General features: G+C 36.6%; 3 protein-coding genes across 3 annotated transcripts; 1 reads left to right on the plus strand and 2 right to left on the minus strand.

Moving 5' to 3' along the window:
* Positions 1-3,618: 3,618 nt before the first annotated feature.
* LOC111788555 (bifunctional protein FolD 2) lies at positions 3,619-7,436 on the plus strand. The gene is made up of 5 exons (XM_023668916.1): positions 3,619-3,855; positions 3,978-4,161; positions 4,549-4,706; positions 4,792-5,004; positions 7,003-7,436. The coding sequence occupies exons 1-5, from the start codon at positions 3,742-3,744 to the stop codon at positions 7,231-7,233; spliced, it is 900 nt and encodes a 299-aa protein (XP_023524684.1). The 5' UTR covers positions 3,619-3,741; the 3' UTR covers positions 7,234-7,436.
* Positions 7,437-7,556: 120 nt separating this feature from the next.
* Positions 7,557-10,343, minus strand: LOC111788554 (vinorine synthase-like). The gene is made up of 2 exons (XM_023668915.1): positions 9,505-10,343; positions 7,557-8,331 (listed from the first exon to the last, which is right to left on the minus strand). Exons 1-2 carry the CDS (start codon positions 10,283-10,285, stop codon positions 7,805-7,807), a joined length of 1,308 nt encoding a protein of 435 aa, XP_023524683.1. The 5' UTR covers positions 10,286-10,343; the 3' UTR covers positions 7,557-7,804.
* A 2,914-nt stretch (positions 10,344-13,257) lies between these two features.
* On the minus strand, positions 13,258-15,825 carry LOC111789091 (vinorine synthase-like). Its single transcript, XM_023669735.1, has 2 exons — positions 14,796-15,825; positions 13,258-14,018 (listed from the first exon to the last, which is right to left on the minus strand). The coding sequence occupies exons 1-2, from the start codon at positions 15,667-15,669 to the stop codon at positions 13,498-13,500; spliced, it is 1,395 nt and encodes a 464-aa protein (XP_023525503.1). The 5' UTR covers positions 15,670-15,825; the 3' UTR covers positions 13,258-13,497.
* Positions 15,826-16,684: the final 859 nt, after the last annotated feature.

The following is a 16,684-nucleotide window of genomic DNA, read 5'->3' on the forward strand; positions in this document are numbered from 1 at the left end:
GATTGGGTTTGTAGACCTAGAGATAAACAAACTCACCTACCAGTGTGTAACGGCCCGAGCCCATCACTAGTGGATGTTGTCCTCTTTGGTCTTTCCCTTTCGGGCTTCCCCTTAAGGCTTTTAAAACACGTATGCTAGGAAGAGGTTTCCGCATCCTTACAAAAAAAGCTTTGTTCTCCTCTCCAACTGATGTAGGATCTCACAATCCACTTCCTTTAGGGCCCAATGTCCTCGCTGACACTCATTCTCTTTTCTAATCGATGTGGGACCCCCCAATCCACCCTCCTTCAGGGCCTAGCATCTTTGTTGTCACACTGCCTTGTGTCAACCTCCCTTTAGGACTTAGCCTCCTCGTTGGCATATCGCTCGGTGTCTGGCTCTAATATCATTTGTAACGGCCCAAGCCTACCACTAGTAGATATTGTCCTCTTTGGGTCTTCCCTTTCGGCCTTCCCCTCAAGGTTTTTAAAATGCATATGCTAGGGAGATGTTTCCACACCCTCATAAAGAATGCTTCGTTCTCCTCCCCAACTGATGTAGAATCTCACACAAAGCATCTTAGACCAATCAAGTCTCTTTATGTGCAACGTTTCTTTTTCTTTCTAAATTTCAAGAGCTCTATGATATTGTTCAAGTGAGAATGAAAAAACGCTTGTAATGTTATTAGGTCGAGAAATTGACTGAGAAACCAATGCTTGGCCAATTTATGTCCAGCATCGTGTTATTCTCTATGTAGTATGAACTCAATGATGCTCCTAATATCACTCAATACATTGCTTTGAGTGAACAATTTGGTCATCGTTATACTAGTTGCCTATTTGAAACTTTACTAGAAGAGCTTCAAAGTCCATCAATTTCTCCACCCACAACACTTCACTAAATTATTCAAGCATCTCCATTATAAATGGTAATCAATATCATTCATGAGCTGCTATGCTCATTCTTGTGGCATATGCTTTATTTGAGATACCATATGCCTTATGCTCAATACAACATGCTTGTGAGTATGCAATGTCCCCATGTACTTCTTTTAGGGAATGATACCATCAAGGACCTAGTCCAAGTTGTGCTATAATATTTGGAAAGTAATCAAGAAGGATCTTGCAGCAAAGAGTACTATCGCTCAAACCACCCTATCTTAGGTATCTTGTGCATTGTAACCTCTTATATTCTTATCGATACTGATGTTAGTTTCTGGTTTATTGACAATTTGAGCATAACTTAACTGGTTAACATATATTCTTGATAAAGAAAAGGGTAAATGTTCGAATTCTTTCACGGTTGAACTCAATGGAAAAAAATGTTTCCTAACTACCATGTGAGCAATTTGATTTAGCTTTAGAAGTTCGTAGACCGTTATTAATAGTTCTTTTAGTCCCGTAGATTTATCAGAGATAAATCTAGAAACAGTGTAGCCAAGACCCCGTGAATAAACAAGGAAACAAAATTGTGGATCTTTTTTCTTCCCGGTCTTTTTTTAGTTTACACGTGATAGTAGGGATTTGAATTTTTAATCTTTTGGTTGTAAAATTATGTACTCTGTGTATGAATCGGTCAACTAGGTCTGAGGTGTTTGGATACATTATTCCTTGGTTCGAGATGGTTTTGGTCACGTGCACTAGGAGAATATCTAGCACTAATGTGATGCTTTGCCCAATATCGTCTGATGCTGGAGTCACGCACGTGCCCTGAGTCGTATATTATCTAGTTTTTTTTTTTTTTTAAATGAAAATAAATTTTAATTTGATCAAAATATATAAAAAGAAAAAGGGAAAAAGCACAGCATCTCTACTTTATTTCTCATAAAGCATTTACAACAGTGAATTGGATAAGATCAGAACCTTCTTTCTAAGATTGTCTGAACTGGAAATACCCATTTTGATGGCACAATTATATATATATATATATATATATTATATTATATTAGAGTCGAGTTAGGTTAACTACGATGAATTTTTAATATTTTAATGCTTATAAAATAAATATTTTTCAAATATCGTGCCACGATTGTTAAAATAAGCATATCTGAGTAATAATTATCATGTATCATCGATCGACCAAACTTTTGAATTTCTTAATACTCAAATGTTTAATCTTATTTAACCCTAATATTCCCGACTTAGTTAGTGTGGTCACAACATATCACCTTCACCCTCCACTAAAAAAGAATATTTTAAAATTCTTATCCAAGACACGGTGTGCGCCGGCCTCACCATAAAGGATTTTATAAAAAAAGTAAAGCTACCTTTTCTCTTTTCTCTTGGGCTATAAATACGGAAGCCAAAGATATATGTTTACTCTAATATCTCTCACCCTCTTCTTTTGCTTACATAGAAGATATGAAGGCTCAACACGTTTCTGATGATGATAGTAGTGAGTCGAGTAAAACTATCGGAGAGAAACTTGCTCGAGCTTACGAGAACATGAAGGTAGCCATGACGAAAAATCAAGGCGTTGGAACGAGACGAAACCAAAAGGAAGATCCTATTAGAACCATAATGTTCTTGGGGTCGTGGAGTCACACATAAACTCGTCTTGCAAACTGTTTGTTCTTTGGAACTATGACTTAAATGGTTTGTGGATATTATAATTATTTTGTATATTAAAGTTATCAATCATGAACGGTGATTTAGAAATAAAAAAATATATATATTAATATTATCAAAAAATTATTATGAAAGTGGTTTATAAATAAATATTTAATATCTTTTTCTATAGTTGAAGTTCATAATACACATTAAAATTGTCCTTATTTTTATAATAACATAAAACTTTAATAAAGTTTCAATATGGAATAAATAGATTAATTTATCATATACTTGTGATTTGACACATATTCTAATTCACAAACTATATATTAAAATTACAATATGGTCTACTTAGGAAATATATTAGCATCTATATTCTCTCAAAATTTTCAATTTTTTTTTTTTACTTTCTCCGAACTTTTCGACGAAATAAACATTATACGTGCCATTTTCAATATTAATTTTATATATTTATTATTTTAAAGTCGAGGGACTAAAATGAAACTTGAAAAATATTTAAGGACGAAAATTGAGGGAGGAACAATTTTAAAACGAGACATTTAATGTTGTAATAGTACGAGTTTTTATTTCCATAATTTTAGAATTATTTTCATGGAAAGTGAGGTATATATTTTTACGGTCAAATACGGGAAAAAATTAAAAATTATAATTTAATTATGCATTAAAATATTCAGAGAGGAATGAAGATCAATATATTATAAATTTAAAAAATATATTACATACAAAAAAAATTTATAATTTAGTCACTATTATTTACTAATTTTCAATTTAGTCCATTATTTACAATAAAATTTATAATTTAGGGTAACGATTGAATAATTGAAATATAATAATAAATTAAATTAAAAATGTTAATATATAATAANAAAAAAAAAAAAAAAAAAAAATATATATATATATATATATATATATATATATATATAATTATAAATAAATAAATCTTGCTCAAAGAAAATAGCCCAAACAATGCAAGCGATTTTCATAAACGGATCCACTTCTCATGAGCGCAGTCCATCGCCCAAAATCGAAGCCCATCAGATTCCTCAACTGCGATTTCATGGTTGCACCTATTCAGCGAGTCTAAAATCAATCCTTCTCGATCTCAGCTCATCCATTACAACCTTCTGCAAGAGACATTGTCACTGGTCGCAATTCAGAAGGGATAAGCATTTTCGCCTTGTCACCTGCAATAATGGCGTCCGAATCCGAGCACAAAGCTACAATAATCGACGGCAAACAAATTGCTCAGACTGTTAGATCTGAAATAGCGGAGGAAGTGAAAAAACTCTCTGAGAAATACGGAAAGGTTCAATTTCCTGTGCTTGAACGTTGTTTTTAGTATTTTGATCTATTATTGTGACAAATTATGCGTTATATCTGTCTGGTTTTAGTATTTTTCTTGTTCATTGTGGTGTGGGATTTGTGAAGGTTCCGGGGTTGGCGGTTGTGATTGTGGGGAGTAGAAAGGATTCGCAGAGTTATGTGAACATGAAGAGAAAGGCTTGCGCGGAAGTTGGAATCAAGTCCTTTGATTATGATCTTCCCGAGCAAGTGTCTGAGGCCGAATTGATCAGCAAGATCCATGAGTTGAATGCGAATCCTGAAGTGCATGGTTAATCTCTTCTGTGCTTTTATGCTTATGCTTACTTGATTTTTTAGTGCTACACTACAAATTTTATGGAGCATCCACTGTGTTTGAAATATCATAGTGAAATTGCATCTTTGATAGATAAACGTTACTTGGATTCATTTTTGTGATGTGTGAAAAAATGTTAATTAAAGTACAAGCACCCCTTTAGTGCTTGTAGAAGCATTTCAAGCATTTTAGGTGTTTATAGAAAATTTACAAAGTTACTCTTGTTTATGTGTCAACATTTGAAAAACTCTTCAAATTGCCTAAAAGTACTTTTTTAGTGTTCTAAGAGTAACTTACTGTTAATAATTTGTTCAAAATTTTAATGCTTAGAGTTTTGAATTTTGAATTTTTTTGCTTTCACAGGGATATTGGTTCAACTTCCTTTGCCAAAGCACATAAATGAGGAAAAAGTTTTATCTGAAATCAACATTGAGAAGGATGTAGATGGGTTTCATCCTCTGAACATTGGGAAACTTGCAATGAAAGGCAGAGATCCCTTATTCCTACCTTGCACTCCAAAGGCAATAACAAATGTTTAATCTTCTGTTAATTGGAAGAGCAATAGCTCCTTATTTAGCAATGTTCAAGATTTGGTTTTATGTACAGGGGTGTCTTGAGCTACTGTCACGAAGTGGAATAAGCATTAGGGGAAAGAAGGCAGTTGTTATGGGGCGAAGCAACATCGTTGGATTACCAGTTTCATTGCTGCTCCTTAAAGCAGATGCAACTGTGACGATTGTCCATTCCCGTTCTGTCAATCCAGAAAGTGTTATCCGCGAAGCTGACATTGTTATTGCTGCTGCAGGACAGGCACAAATGGTATGCTTGGCTTTACAATCACTTGTTTTCGCTTTCCCTATATTTCTATTTGAATATCTGTTTGGCTTCACCGAGAATATAGACTTTGATTCCTAAGTTTACTTGAAAGCAAACAATGCTATGAAATATGCTTTAGGTGCTAGAATAGTATTGGAAAAGAAAAAAAAGGGTTAGCATTGGAATATAATCCCTGAAGTTGGAGAATATAGACTTTGATTCCTAAGTTCTACCTATTTAAACTTTTCTTGATAAACACACTAAATCCATTTGGCCAATAAAAGGATGTTCCCCTTGGGAATGTCAAAAGGCGCCTGTTGGATGAAAGTCCCACATCGGCTAATTTAGGGAATGATCATGGATTTATAATCAAAGAATACTATCTCTTGGGGAATCCCAAAGCAAAGCCATGAGAGCTTATGCTCAAAGTGGACAATATCATACCATCATGGAAATCGTGTTTATCTAACGTGGTATCAGAGCCATGCCCTAAACTTAGCCATGTCAATAGAATCCTCAAAGGTCGAACAAAAGTATTGTGAGCCTTGAAGGCATAGTAAAAAATGACTAAGACTCCAAAAGAAAAGGAGTCGAGCCTCTATTAAGGGGAGGCGTACTTTGTTTGAGGGGAAGTGTTGGATGAAAGTCGCACATCGGCTAATTTAGGGAATGATCATGGGTTTATAATCAAAGAATACTATCTCTATTGGTATGAGGCCTTTTGGGGAAGCCCAAAGCAAAACCATGAGAGTTTATGCTCAAAGTAGACAGTATCATACCATTGTGGAGAGTCGTGTTCAATTAACAGCGCCAATCCTCCTTCAATAGGGGTTTGTATAATAGACCACCTCCTGGCTACCCTTTTTGTCAATGCCTCCCTTCCAAAGGAAAGTCTTACACAACTTCTCTATAGCTTTTGTGATTTTGGATAAGGGCGTGCCTTCCTCCTCCTGATATATGAGATGCCCTCCAATACTGCCACCGTTTCTCCATTTTTTCATTAATTGGCGCCCAAAAATTCAGAGTGCCAAATAGGTAGGAGGTCAGTAACCAACCTGGCAGCCAAAAGAAGATGTGACGAACTCAGCTCGCTGTGAATCTAACCCAACACCCAAAAGTTCCAATTTCTGACAATTAATATTTAGAGCCGAAGCTACCTCAAACTCATGGATGATATGGAAGAAGAATCGGAATTGAGGAGGTTGAGAAGAAGACTGGTGGGATTGTTGGGAAGACATGGCTGGTGGTGTAGGGTAGGAGAGAGGAAGTCGTGAGGAAACTTAAGCACAAGCATTAAACTCACCATATATCCACAAGTCCTCCAAGCTTGAGTACCATAAGTAATCATAATGCTTCCATTTGGATCCAAGCGATCATAACAATCTTTAAAGAGACCAAATGTGGTGGTCTGAACTCCACTGGAGCAGGCAAAAGAAGATGTTTGAAAGGTAATGCTTATCCTGTTTCAGCTACAATGCTGGTTGGGAGTGGGTGTTTTAAGTAGACAAAGTTACAAAGGAATGTTTGAAATTGGAAGTTCTTAAAAACCTAGATTTTGGAAGAAATGGCTAATGGGGATTTGAGTGAAGTTGAGTAAATGGGGGAAATAAAAATGGTGGGTTTTGTTGATAATTGCTACGTGTTTCTTCGGATTAATGAAACGAATGGTTTCTTCTATCGGAAGTGAGCTTGACTTTACTTTATCCAATTTTCTACCTTCTTCTATCTCTAGCTCCCACATAGTGTTGAATCAGCTCGTTCACCCAATAATCATACTGCCTCATTATTTAGTTAACAATATCGATAAAGCTAAATAGAATCATAAATCAAAGTTCAGGAACATAACAGAAAGATGTCGAAGTCGAAGAGATTAAATGCGCACACAAACCTTAAACTTTGCCAGAAGCATAAAGAAACAGGCATAGTCATTGCAGGCCAGTAATATCTGCTAGTAGAGAGCATTAGTTCTGTTAGCTTATTGATTTTGTTGGTTGATGTTAGATCAAGGGCAGTTGGATAAAACCAGGGGCTGCAGTGATTGATGTTGGTACAAACGCAGTTGATGATCCCACCCGAAAGTCGGGCTACCGGCTGGTTGGGGATGTAGATTTCCAGGAAGCTTGTAAAGTGGCTGGTTGGGTAACTCCTGTTCCCGGTGGTGTGGGTCCTATGACTGTTGCCATGCTGCTTAGGAACACTTTAGATGGAGCTAAGCGTGTGATCGAGCAGTGATACCATACCCATATCAAGTGGCTTCATTGTTGTGTTTCTAAGGTCTTGCAAATTTGGAGACAATTTTGTAGGGAAAATAAAAACCTTAATAATCGTGTGGATATCTTGAAGAATGAATAATTTTAGCTTGTTGAATGTTAATATGGATCCTTGTGGGACTTTCTTAGTAATTTATAAATAAATGTTCTACCTATTTTGTGCCATCCCTTGAGTTAATGGCATTTGAGTTGGTTTGATTCAATCCAGAGTTGGTTTGATTCAATCCAATCTAGTTTGAAGAGAGTTGATGAACCAGTTCAATTCATAAATTTTTCAAAAGTTCATAATCCAGCTCAAACCATATAAGTTGAGTTGTATTGATTGAATTTTTCGAGTCATCGAGCTTTTTAAACACCACTAACAATTATGGATAGTATGAGGGTGGGGTGACATTTGACTTTATTCCCAAGTCTAGTTTAATGATTTCTAGGATTGGACTTGTAACTCAAATGTTGAAACGGATATTAATACTTCATAACAACCGTTCGTTCAAAGTAGAAAATCAATTTGGAATGAGTAATTGGTAGCAGAGCTAAGTTCTTAGGTCACAAAAGGAGAGAAGCTCTTGATTTTGCTCAAACACAGCCATTTCCTCCTCCTCCAATCTCACAATGGCTTCAACTCCCTTCCCATCTCTTGCATCCATCAACATAATCAGATTTTTGGAGTCAAAATCTGGAACAGTAATCCACATAGGCTTCCCCCATCCAAAATCTGCATCATATAGTGGAAATTTGCACCAGCTACTGCAACAGTACACAGCATGATCCCATCCACCACTTATCAGCCTATCCATTTTCTCTTTGGCATGCAATTTGTAAAGCCCATTCCATTCTTCCGCGCTGCACTTCTTTGGGAACTCCCTGCAGAAGTCTTCAAGGCTTCTCTTCATGTCTCCCACTATCTTCCATACTTCCATTTCCCTCCCCTCCTCCTCTTTGGTTGATGATGCAATGAAGAATGAGACTATGTTCCCTATTAATTTCTCTTCCAATCGTGGCTCCATTCGCCCTCGGATGTTCACCACCTGCAGTAGAGTCGACGTCGTTGGCCAATGGCCTTTTTTGTCCAAGAAATTAGCACAAAAGTTATCGAATGTGTATGGAGAGATAATATATATGCATTCCAAGTGTTTTTGTATCACAAAACTAGTACTATATGTATCTATTTAGTGTTGAGGAATGTTGGGAGGGAGTTTCATGTTGGCTATAATTTAGGGAATGATCATGGGTTTATCGGTAAAGAATACTGTCTTTTAGTACGAGACATTTTGGGTAAACTAAAAGTAGAGAGCTTATGCTTAAAGTGGACAATATCATACCATTATGGAGAGTTGTGGTTCCTAACATGGTATCAGAGCCATGCTTTTAACTTAGCCATGTTAATAAAATCTTCAAGTGTTGAACAAAGAAGTTGTGAATGTCGAATGTGTAGTGAAAAGTGACTCATGTGTTGAGCCTCAATTAAGGGGAGGCTGTTCGAGGGCTCTAGAGGCCTCCGAGGAGGCTCTATAGTGTACTGAAGTTGTGAATCTTGGATGTGTAGCCAAAAGTGACTCAAGTGTCGAGCCTCAATTAAGGAGGAGCTTGTTCGAGGGCTTTATAGACAGCAGAGAAGACTCTATAGTTTACTGAAGTTGTGAACGTCGAATGTGTAGTGAAAAGTGACTCATGTGTTGAGCCTCAATGAAGGGGAGGCTGTTCGAGGGCTCTAGTGGCCTTAGAGGAGGCTCTATAGTGTACTGAAGTTGTGAATCTTGAATGTGTAGTCAAAAAGTGACTTCAAGTGTTGAGCCTCAATTAAGGAGAGTCTGTTTGAGGGCTTTATAGGCCTCAGAGGAGGCTCTATAGTGTACCAAAGTTGTGAACCTCGAATGTGTAATCAAAAGTGACTCAAGTGTCGAACCTCAATTAAGGAAAGGCTGTTCGAGGGCTACATAGGCCTCAAAGGAGGCTCTATAATGTACTTTGTTTGAGGGGAGGATTGTTGGCACGGAGAGTCCCACGTTGGCTAATTTAGGGAATGATCATGAGTTTATAAGCAAGAAATACGCCTTTCGAACAAACCAAAAGCAAAGCTATAAGAGCTTATGCTCAAAGTGGACAATATAAACATCAAGGATAGTCAAATATACTTAACTTTAAAGTTCTTATGATTAAACCATCAAGAAAGATGCATATAATATCACGAACCGTTCGAGTTTAAAGATCATCCAAACCAATTTTAACGCACCTTTGACTGAAACTTTAGCAGAAAGAGCAGCTTTGTAGATGAAGGCAGTGAGCACCTGAACACGACTTGGATTTTCCACTTTCTCAGAAACCATAGCTTTAAGAGCTTCAATCTTCGAGCTCTCAAACACCAATCTCTTCAAACAAACCTTTTTACCTCCAACCTCAGATGGGTAACTGCCGGCGTCCAATTCTGGCCGGAAAAAACTAGCCGCATTGAACAGAGGACTGACTTCCGGCAGCATACCACCGCCGGAGCTACGAGCAATAGAAGCCCAATCATTCACAAACTGAGTCAATGACGCCAAATCCGCCACTTTATGAGAGAAAACCACAGACACCATTGCTCCTCCACATTCAAAATGGAACAACTGAACACACAACAAAGGATTGAATCTTGGGTCTGTGTCCTTTCCATTCGTGTCATGTTCTAAACGAACCAATTTCAAAACCTCGTCGCGTTGCAGCTTGTTCATAAATTCCGACATGGGGCACCGGAGCTTTCCTTCTAAGTACATGGCGCCCATGTCGTTGCAGTCGATGAAGTTGCCACCCTTTTGGAGGCGGCCGGCAAAAGGGTAGTAGACAGTCAAGGCCTTTGAGAGGCCGTCCTTCAGGCCGCCGGAGTCGACGGTGTTGCCGCCGTCGTAGAAATAGAGAAGCATTATAGACACGCAAGGGGCATGTTGATCAAGCAAGCAGAGGGGGTAATTTCTAAGCTCCGATGGGGTTGAAGACGAGGGCTTGATGGTTTCTTTGCACACAATTTCAAGCTCAACCATCTTTGTGAGTATGTTTGAAGCTCTGTTTCTGAGTTATGGCGTCATATTTAAAGTTGAGCAATTTTGATTATTTATTAAAAATTTAATTATGTATAATATTAGATAATATATTATTTAAATTAAGAAAAAAATTCCCGTGATTCACGTGATTATTTTTGCATTATATTATATATTTCAAAATAATAATAAATTAAAAAAATTTACCTGACTCAAGTTATTATTTTTATATTATATCATTATTTTTATGATTTTATTATGCTTAAAAAAATATATATATAATAATAAATGTAGCAAGTAATCCTTTGTTGGGGTTAGACATGCGTACGTTTCCACAAAATTAAGAGATGTAAACTTTACAAAATTGGGTTAGTCAATCGGGTACATTAAGAAAAAATCACAATGCAATCCTCATGAGAGTTGATCAATTTGATAGCGGGTCCCATCGAGGCTTAATAAATCTAAGCAAAACGGTCACAAAAACCCACAAAAATCGAGGAACAAATCGTCAAATCTAAGAAATTACTAACCTATTTGTTGTCAATTTCACAAATCTAGACATACGTGGATGATCTGAGACGAACATGAGAGTGATATACCTCAAATTCAAATAAAACACATCGTTGAGCAGTTGAAAATTGGGTCAACCCGACCTATATCATCCATTATCTTTTTTTCTTTCTTTTTTTTTTTTGAAATTTTAAACATCAATTGTAACCTAAAATGACCTATTATTATTTTTACTTTTATCACAAATAGTACCCGTTGGTGTCGTTAGATGTGGAATTGTGGACATTAATTGGTAGCATCATTGTGACCCATCCCTTTACACGTGGATGCGTATGACTTTGAATATGTTTAATTATATGGCAAGAAAAACAAGGAGTCAGTTCCGAGCATGGCCAGATGCCATTGTCGTTTTGCAATGATTAGAAAAATAATATAAATAATATCTCACATCTAATAAATTTTATTGTTTCATATGTCTATGATTGAGTTGGACTGCTAACCATTTCATTTAATATGGTGTAAAAATTAAGATTATTACAAATAAAAACCAAACAAAGAGTCAAAAATGGAGTAGTAGATTAGTTCTTTCAACGATAATTTTGGGATTTGAGCAATGGAATTTACCCTTTTATTGGCTCGGACCATGGAATTTACCCTTTTATTGGCTCGGTCCGAGAGAATTAATTTATGGTTGGATCATAAACAAATCATTTTTAGTAGAGAATCTGTGGTACTTAAGGTCGAAGAGATCCCACGTCGGTTAGAGAAGGGAACGAAACATTCTTATAAGAGTGTAGAAATCTTAGACGCATTTTAAAACACTTATCCGAGTCACGGGCGTGCACGGGCCTCACCATAATTATATATATATATTTTAAAAGTATACTTTTATCTTCGGCTATAAATATGGAAGCCAAAGATATATGTTCATCAAATATCTCTCGCCCTCTTATTTTGCTTACATAGAGGATATGAAGGCTCGACACATTTCTGGTGATGACAGTGAGTCGAGTAAAATTATCGGAGAGAAACTTACTCAAGCTTACGAGAACGTGAAGGTAATCCTGACGAAAAATCGAGGCGTTGGAATGAGACAATACCAAAAGAAAAATCCTATTAGAACCATAATATTCTTGGGATCGTAGAGTCACACATAAATTAATTAATAAAATAAAATTTGAGAAATATTTAAGCACGAAAAAAAAAGAACGAGAGTTCAAAGAAAAACAATTTTTAAAACTAGAAATTTAATATGGTAATAATACAATTTTATATAGGAGATTAAAAAAATTATAATTTAACCCGACATTAAAATATTTAGAGATCATAGTAAAAGTTTAGAAATATATAATAAATTAAAAAAATTTAATTACTATTATTTATAAATTTTCAATTTAGTCCATTATTTTTTAGCATTTTTCAGTTAAAATTTGCTAAGAACGAATTGATAAAAATTTAGGGTTACGATTTAATTAAAAAAAAATAAATTAATGGAAATATAATAATAAATTAAATTAAAAAATGTTAATATATAATAAATTAAATTGAAACTAAAACAATGAAAATATATATAATTAAAAATAAATAAATCTTTCAGAAAATAGCCCGAACAATGCATAGCGATCTTCATAAACGGATCCACTTCTTGAGCCACTGTCCATTGCCCAAATCGAAGCCCATCAGATTCTTCAACTGCGATTTCATGGTTGCACCGAGTCATCGAGTCTAAGATCGATCCTTCTCGATCTCAGCTCATCCATTACAACCTTCTGCGAGAGCCCTTGTCACTGGTAGCAATTCAGGAGGGATAAGCATTTCCGCCTTGTCACCTGCAAAAATGGCGTCTGAATCCGAGCACAAAGCGACCGTAATCGACGGCAAGGAAACGCTCAGACCGTGAGATCTGAAATAGCGGAGGAAGTGAAAAAACTCGGAGAAATACGGAAAGGTTCGATTTCCTGTGCTTGAACTATGTTCTTAGAATTTTGATCTATTATTGTGACAAATTATGCGTTATATCTGTCTGGTTTTAGTATTTTTCTTGTTCATTATGGTGTTGCATTTATTAAGATCGGCACAAGAACACATACTTTATTTAGATGAACACAAAGAGTATTTAGATGAACATAAAGAACAGGAAAGAGAAAATGCAAGGAGAATATTGGTTAAAAAATTTGGAGGGATGACTTCAGGCAGGTACAGTATTAGAGAATACTTTCTATATCATTTACCAATATATAGCTTCGTATAACTGTTGACTAAATATATAGCTTTCTATAACTGTTGACTAAGCTCTAATTTGTGTCATGCCTGATATCATTAGTTGATTTTGGTGGCATTTGTGGGTTGGGTTGGATGACATTAGTTGATGCTTGGTACCATTAGTTGATTTTGATGGCATTAGTTGATTTTCATAATCCAACTCAAACCGTATAAGTTAAGTTGTATTGATTGGATTTTTCGAATCATCAAACATCCCTAACAATTATCGTTGCTATGAAGTTGGGATCACATTTGACTTCATTCCCAAGAGTAAAATGAAGTTATCCTTAATGATCTTTTAGAGTTGAACTTATTACCCAAATGTTCAAATGGATATTAATACTTCATAACAATCCTTCAAACTAGATTTGTTGCCCAAATGTACAAAGAAATTCAATTTGGAATGGGTAATTTAAATTTCAATAAATTTGAGCAGCTAGCAGCTAGGTTCTTAGCTCACAAAAGGAGAGAAGCTCTTGATTTTGCTCAAACACAGCCATTTCCTCCTCCTCCAAGCTCACCATCGCTTCAACTCCCTCGCCATCTCTTGCATCCATCAATATAATCAGATTTTTGGTGTCAAAATCTGGAACAGTAATCCATATAGGTTTCCCCCATCCAAAATCTGCCTCGTACAGTGGAAATTTGCACCAGCTACTACAACAATACACAACATGATCCCCTCCTCCACTTCCCAACCTCTCCATTTTCTCTTTGGCATGTAATTTGTAAAGCCAACTCCATTCTTCCGCTCTGCAGTTCTTTGGGAACTCCCTGCAGAACTCTTCAAAGCTTCTCTTCATGTCTCCCACTAAGTCCCATATCTCCATTTCCCTCCCCTCCTCCGTGGTTGATGATGCAATGAAGAATGAGAGTATGTTCCCTATTAGTTTCTCTTCCAATGGTGGCTCCATTCGGCTTCGGATGTTGACCGTCTGCAGTAGACTTGTCGTCGGCCAATTCCCTTTTTTGTCGAAGAAATTAGCACAAAAGTGATCGAATGTATAGAGAGATTAAAATGCATTCCAAGCGTTTTTCTATCACAAAACTAATACGGTATCTATTTAGTGTTGAGGATTGTTGGGAGGGAGTCCCATGTTAGCTAATTGAGGGAATGATCATGGGTTTATAAGTAAGGAATACATCTCTAATGGTATGAGGCCTTTGGGGAAACCAAAAGCAAAGTCATGAGAGCTTATGCTCAAAGTGGACAATATTACACCATTGTGGAGGGTTGTGGTTTCTAACATAGTATCAGAGTCATGCCCTTTAGCTGAGCCTTGTCAATAAAATCTTCAAATGTCGAACAAAGAAGTTCTGAACCTCAAATGTGTAGTGAAAAGTGACTAAGCGTCGAGCATCAATTAAGGGGAGACTATTTGAGGGTTCCATAGGCCTCAGAGGAGGCTCTATAGTGTACTTTGTTCGAGGGGAGGATTGTTGGGATGGAGTCCCACATTCGCTAATTTGGGGAATAATCATGAGTTTATAAGTAAAGACTACATCTCTATTGATACGAGGCCTTTTGAAAAACCTAAAAACAAAGCCATGAGAGCTTATGCTCAAAGTGGACAATATCAACATTTAGTACCGTCAAACATACTTAATTTACGTCTTTTAGGGAAACCAAAAGCAAAACCATGAGAGAGCTTTTATGCTTAAAGTGGACAATATCAACATTTAGTACCGTCACACGTACTTAACTTTAAAATTCTTGTGATTGGACCATTGAGTAACGCACCTGTCACTAAAATTTTAGCAGAAAGGGCAGCTTTGTAGATGAAGGCAGTGAGAATCTGAACACGAGTTGGATTTGCCACTTTCTCAGAAACCATAGCTTTAAGAGCCTCAATCTTCGAGCCCTCAAACACCAATCTCTTCAAACAAACCTTTTTACCTCCTCCCTTTGCTTCAGAACCTTCATCCCCAGATGGGTTACCGCCGGCGTCCAATTCCGGCCGGAAAAAACTGGCCGCGTTGAACAGAGGAGTGACTGCAGGCAGCATGCCGCCGCCGGAGCTACGAGCAATGGAAGCCCAATCATTCACGAAGTTAGTCAAGGAGGCCAAATCCGCCACTTTGTGATAGCAAGACGCAGACATCATTGCTCCTCCACATTCAAAATGGAACAACTGAACGGACAACAAAGGATTGAATCTTGGTTCTGTGTCATTTCCATTTGTGTCATGATCTAAACAAACCAGCTTCAAAATCTGGTCGAGCTGCAGCTTGTTGTTCATAACTTCCGACATGGGACACCGGAGCTTTCCCTCTGAATACATGGCGCCCATGTCATTGCAGTCGATGGAGTTGCCACCCTTTTGGAGGCGGCCGGCGAAAGGGTAGTAGACAGTCAAGGCCTTTGAGAGGCTATCCTTCAGGCGGCCGGAGTTGACGGTGTTGCGGTTATCATAGAAATAGAGAAGCATTATATAATGGTTAGGGGCTTGTTGATCAATCAAGCAGAGGGGGTGATTTCTAAGCTCTGATGGGGTTGAAGATGGGGGCTTGATGGTTTCTTTACACACTATTTCAAGCTCAACCATTTTTGTGAATGTGTTTGAAGCTCTGTTGCTGAGTTCTTGCTGCATATTTAAAGTCAAGATGTGGCTCATTATCACATTTATTTCATTGCAAATTTATACATTTCAAGAAAATAATTAAACGTGGTACTTGTACTTCTTACCAAGCATTTCATTTATTCAAAAAGAATAGAAAACTTCCTAAATCGATCTGTCGATCGAAACATCTAGAAAATTTTAGAGTATATGTTGAGAAGACGGGAAGGTATAAGTAAAACATATTGACAGGTTCCATAGTAACTAGTTAGCTACTATTTTTGACCGTTGGCTTTTAGACCTTTAATATCAAATTAATTAATTAATTGATGATGTGATGATAACAAATTTACCCTTAATAATGGCTTACCTTTAATTATTAACACTTATTAGTATTAGTATTATGAAATTTGTTTGTTACTCACCTTATTATTATTTTTATTATTATTATTTTTAAATGACAACTTTATAGAGGTGAATAGGGTTTTAACCCCTTCCACTACACTTCTACGTGTCTTTACCATTACTTGAAAGCATTTTAGAAAGCCTCGATATTAAAAATACTTGGCAAGTAATCTTTTGTTGGAGTTCGATATGCATACATTCATAGTAAAATAGAGTAAAATTACATGTCTACAGATTAGTAGTTATCGTAAGAAAAAATCACAATACATAGTACATTCCTCGTATATATGTATCTAACAGTTGAAAAACGTTCAAAATGAGAGTTAATCAATTTGACTATGGTGCCATCGGGGCTTAATAAATCTAAGCAAAATTGCCACAAAAATCCACAAAAATCGAGGAACAAATGGTCAAATTTAAGAAATTACTCACCTATTCATTGTCAATTTCACATATCTAGACAAACGATAATGATTGGATACAAACCACGACAGTGATACACCTCAAATGCAAACAAAACACAACGACGATCACGTGATTTTTGTTGGTTTGATGGCAATTTCACAAGCTCTACCGACAAGTTGAAAATTGGGTCAAACCCAACCCATATATATCCCCGATTATCTGTTTTTCCTTTTTAAATTTTAAACATCAATTTGAACATAAA

The sequence above is a fragment of the Cucurbita pepo genome, chromosome LG02, assembly GCF_002806865.2.
Source record: "Cucurbita pepo subsp. pepo cultivar mu-cu-16 chromosome LG02, ASM280686v2, whole genome shotgun sequence".
NCBI classification, from domain to species: Eukaryota; Viridiplantae; Streptophyta; class Magnoliopsida; order Cucurbitales; family Cucurbitaceae; genus Cucurbita; species Cucurbita pepo.

What these genes read in the sequence shown, in the direction of transcription:
- LOC111788555 (XM_023668916.1), top strand. Translation starts at nt 3,742, where the DNA reads ATGGCGTCCGAATCCGAGCACAAAGCTACAATAATCGACGGCAAACAA. An exon ending in TCTCTGAGAAATACGGAAAG is followed by an intron (nt 3,856 to 3,977) that starts GTTCAATTTCCT and finishes GGATTTGTGAAG; the next exon opens with GTTCCGGGGTTGGCGGTTGT. An exon ending in TGCGAATCCTGAAGTGCATG is followed by an intron (nt 4,162 to 4,548) that starts GTTAATCTCTTC and finishes TTGCTTTCACAG; the next exon opens with GGATATTGGTTCAACTTCCT.
- LOC111789091 (XM_023669735.1), bottom strand. Translation starts at nt 15,669, where the DNA reads ATGAGCCACATCTTGACTTTAAATATGCAGCAAGAACTCAGCAACAGA. An exon ending in TGCTAAAATTTTAGTGACAG is followed by an intron (nt 14,019 to 14,795) that starts GTGCGTTACTCA and finishes TCGACAAAAAAG; the next exon opens with GGAATTGGCCGACGACAAGT.
- LOC111788554 (XM_023668915.1), bottom strand. Translation starts at nt 10,285, where the DNA reads ATGGTTGAGCTTGAAATTGTGTGCAAAGAAACCATCAAGCCCTCGTCT. An exon ending in TGCTAAAGTTTCAGTCAAAG is followed by an intron (nt 8,332 to 9,504) that starts GTGCGTTAAAAT and finishes TGGACAAAAAAG; the next exon opens with GCCATTGGCCAACGACGTCG.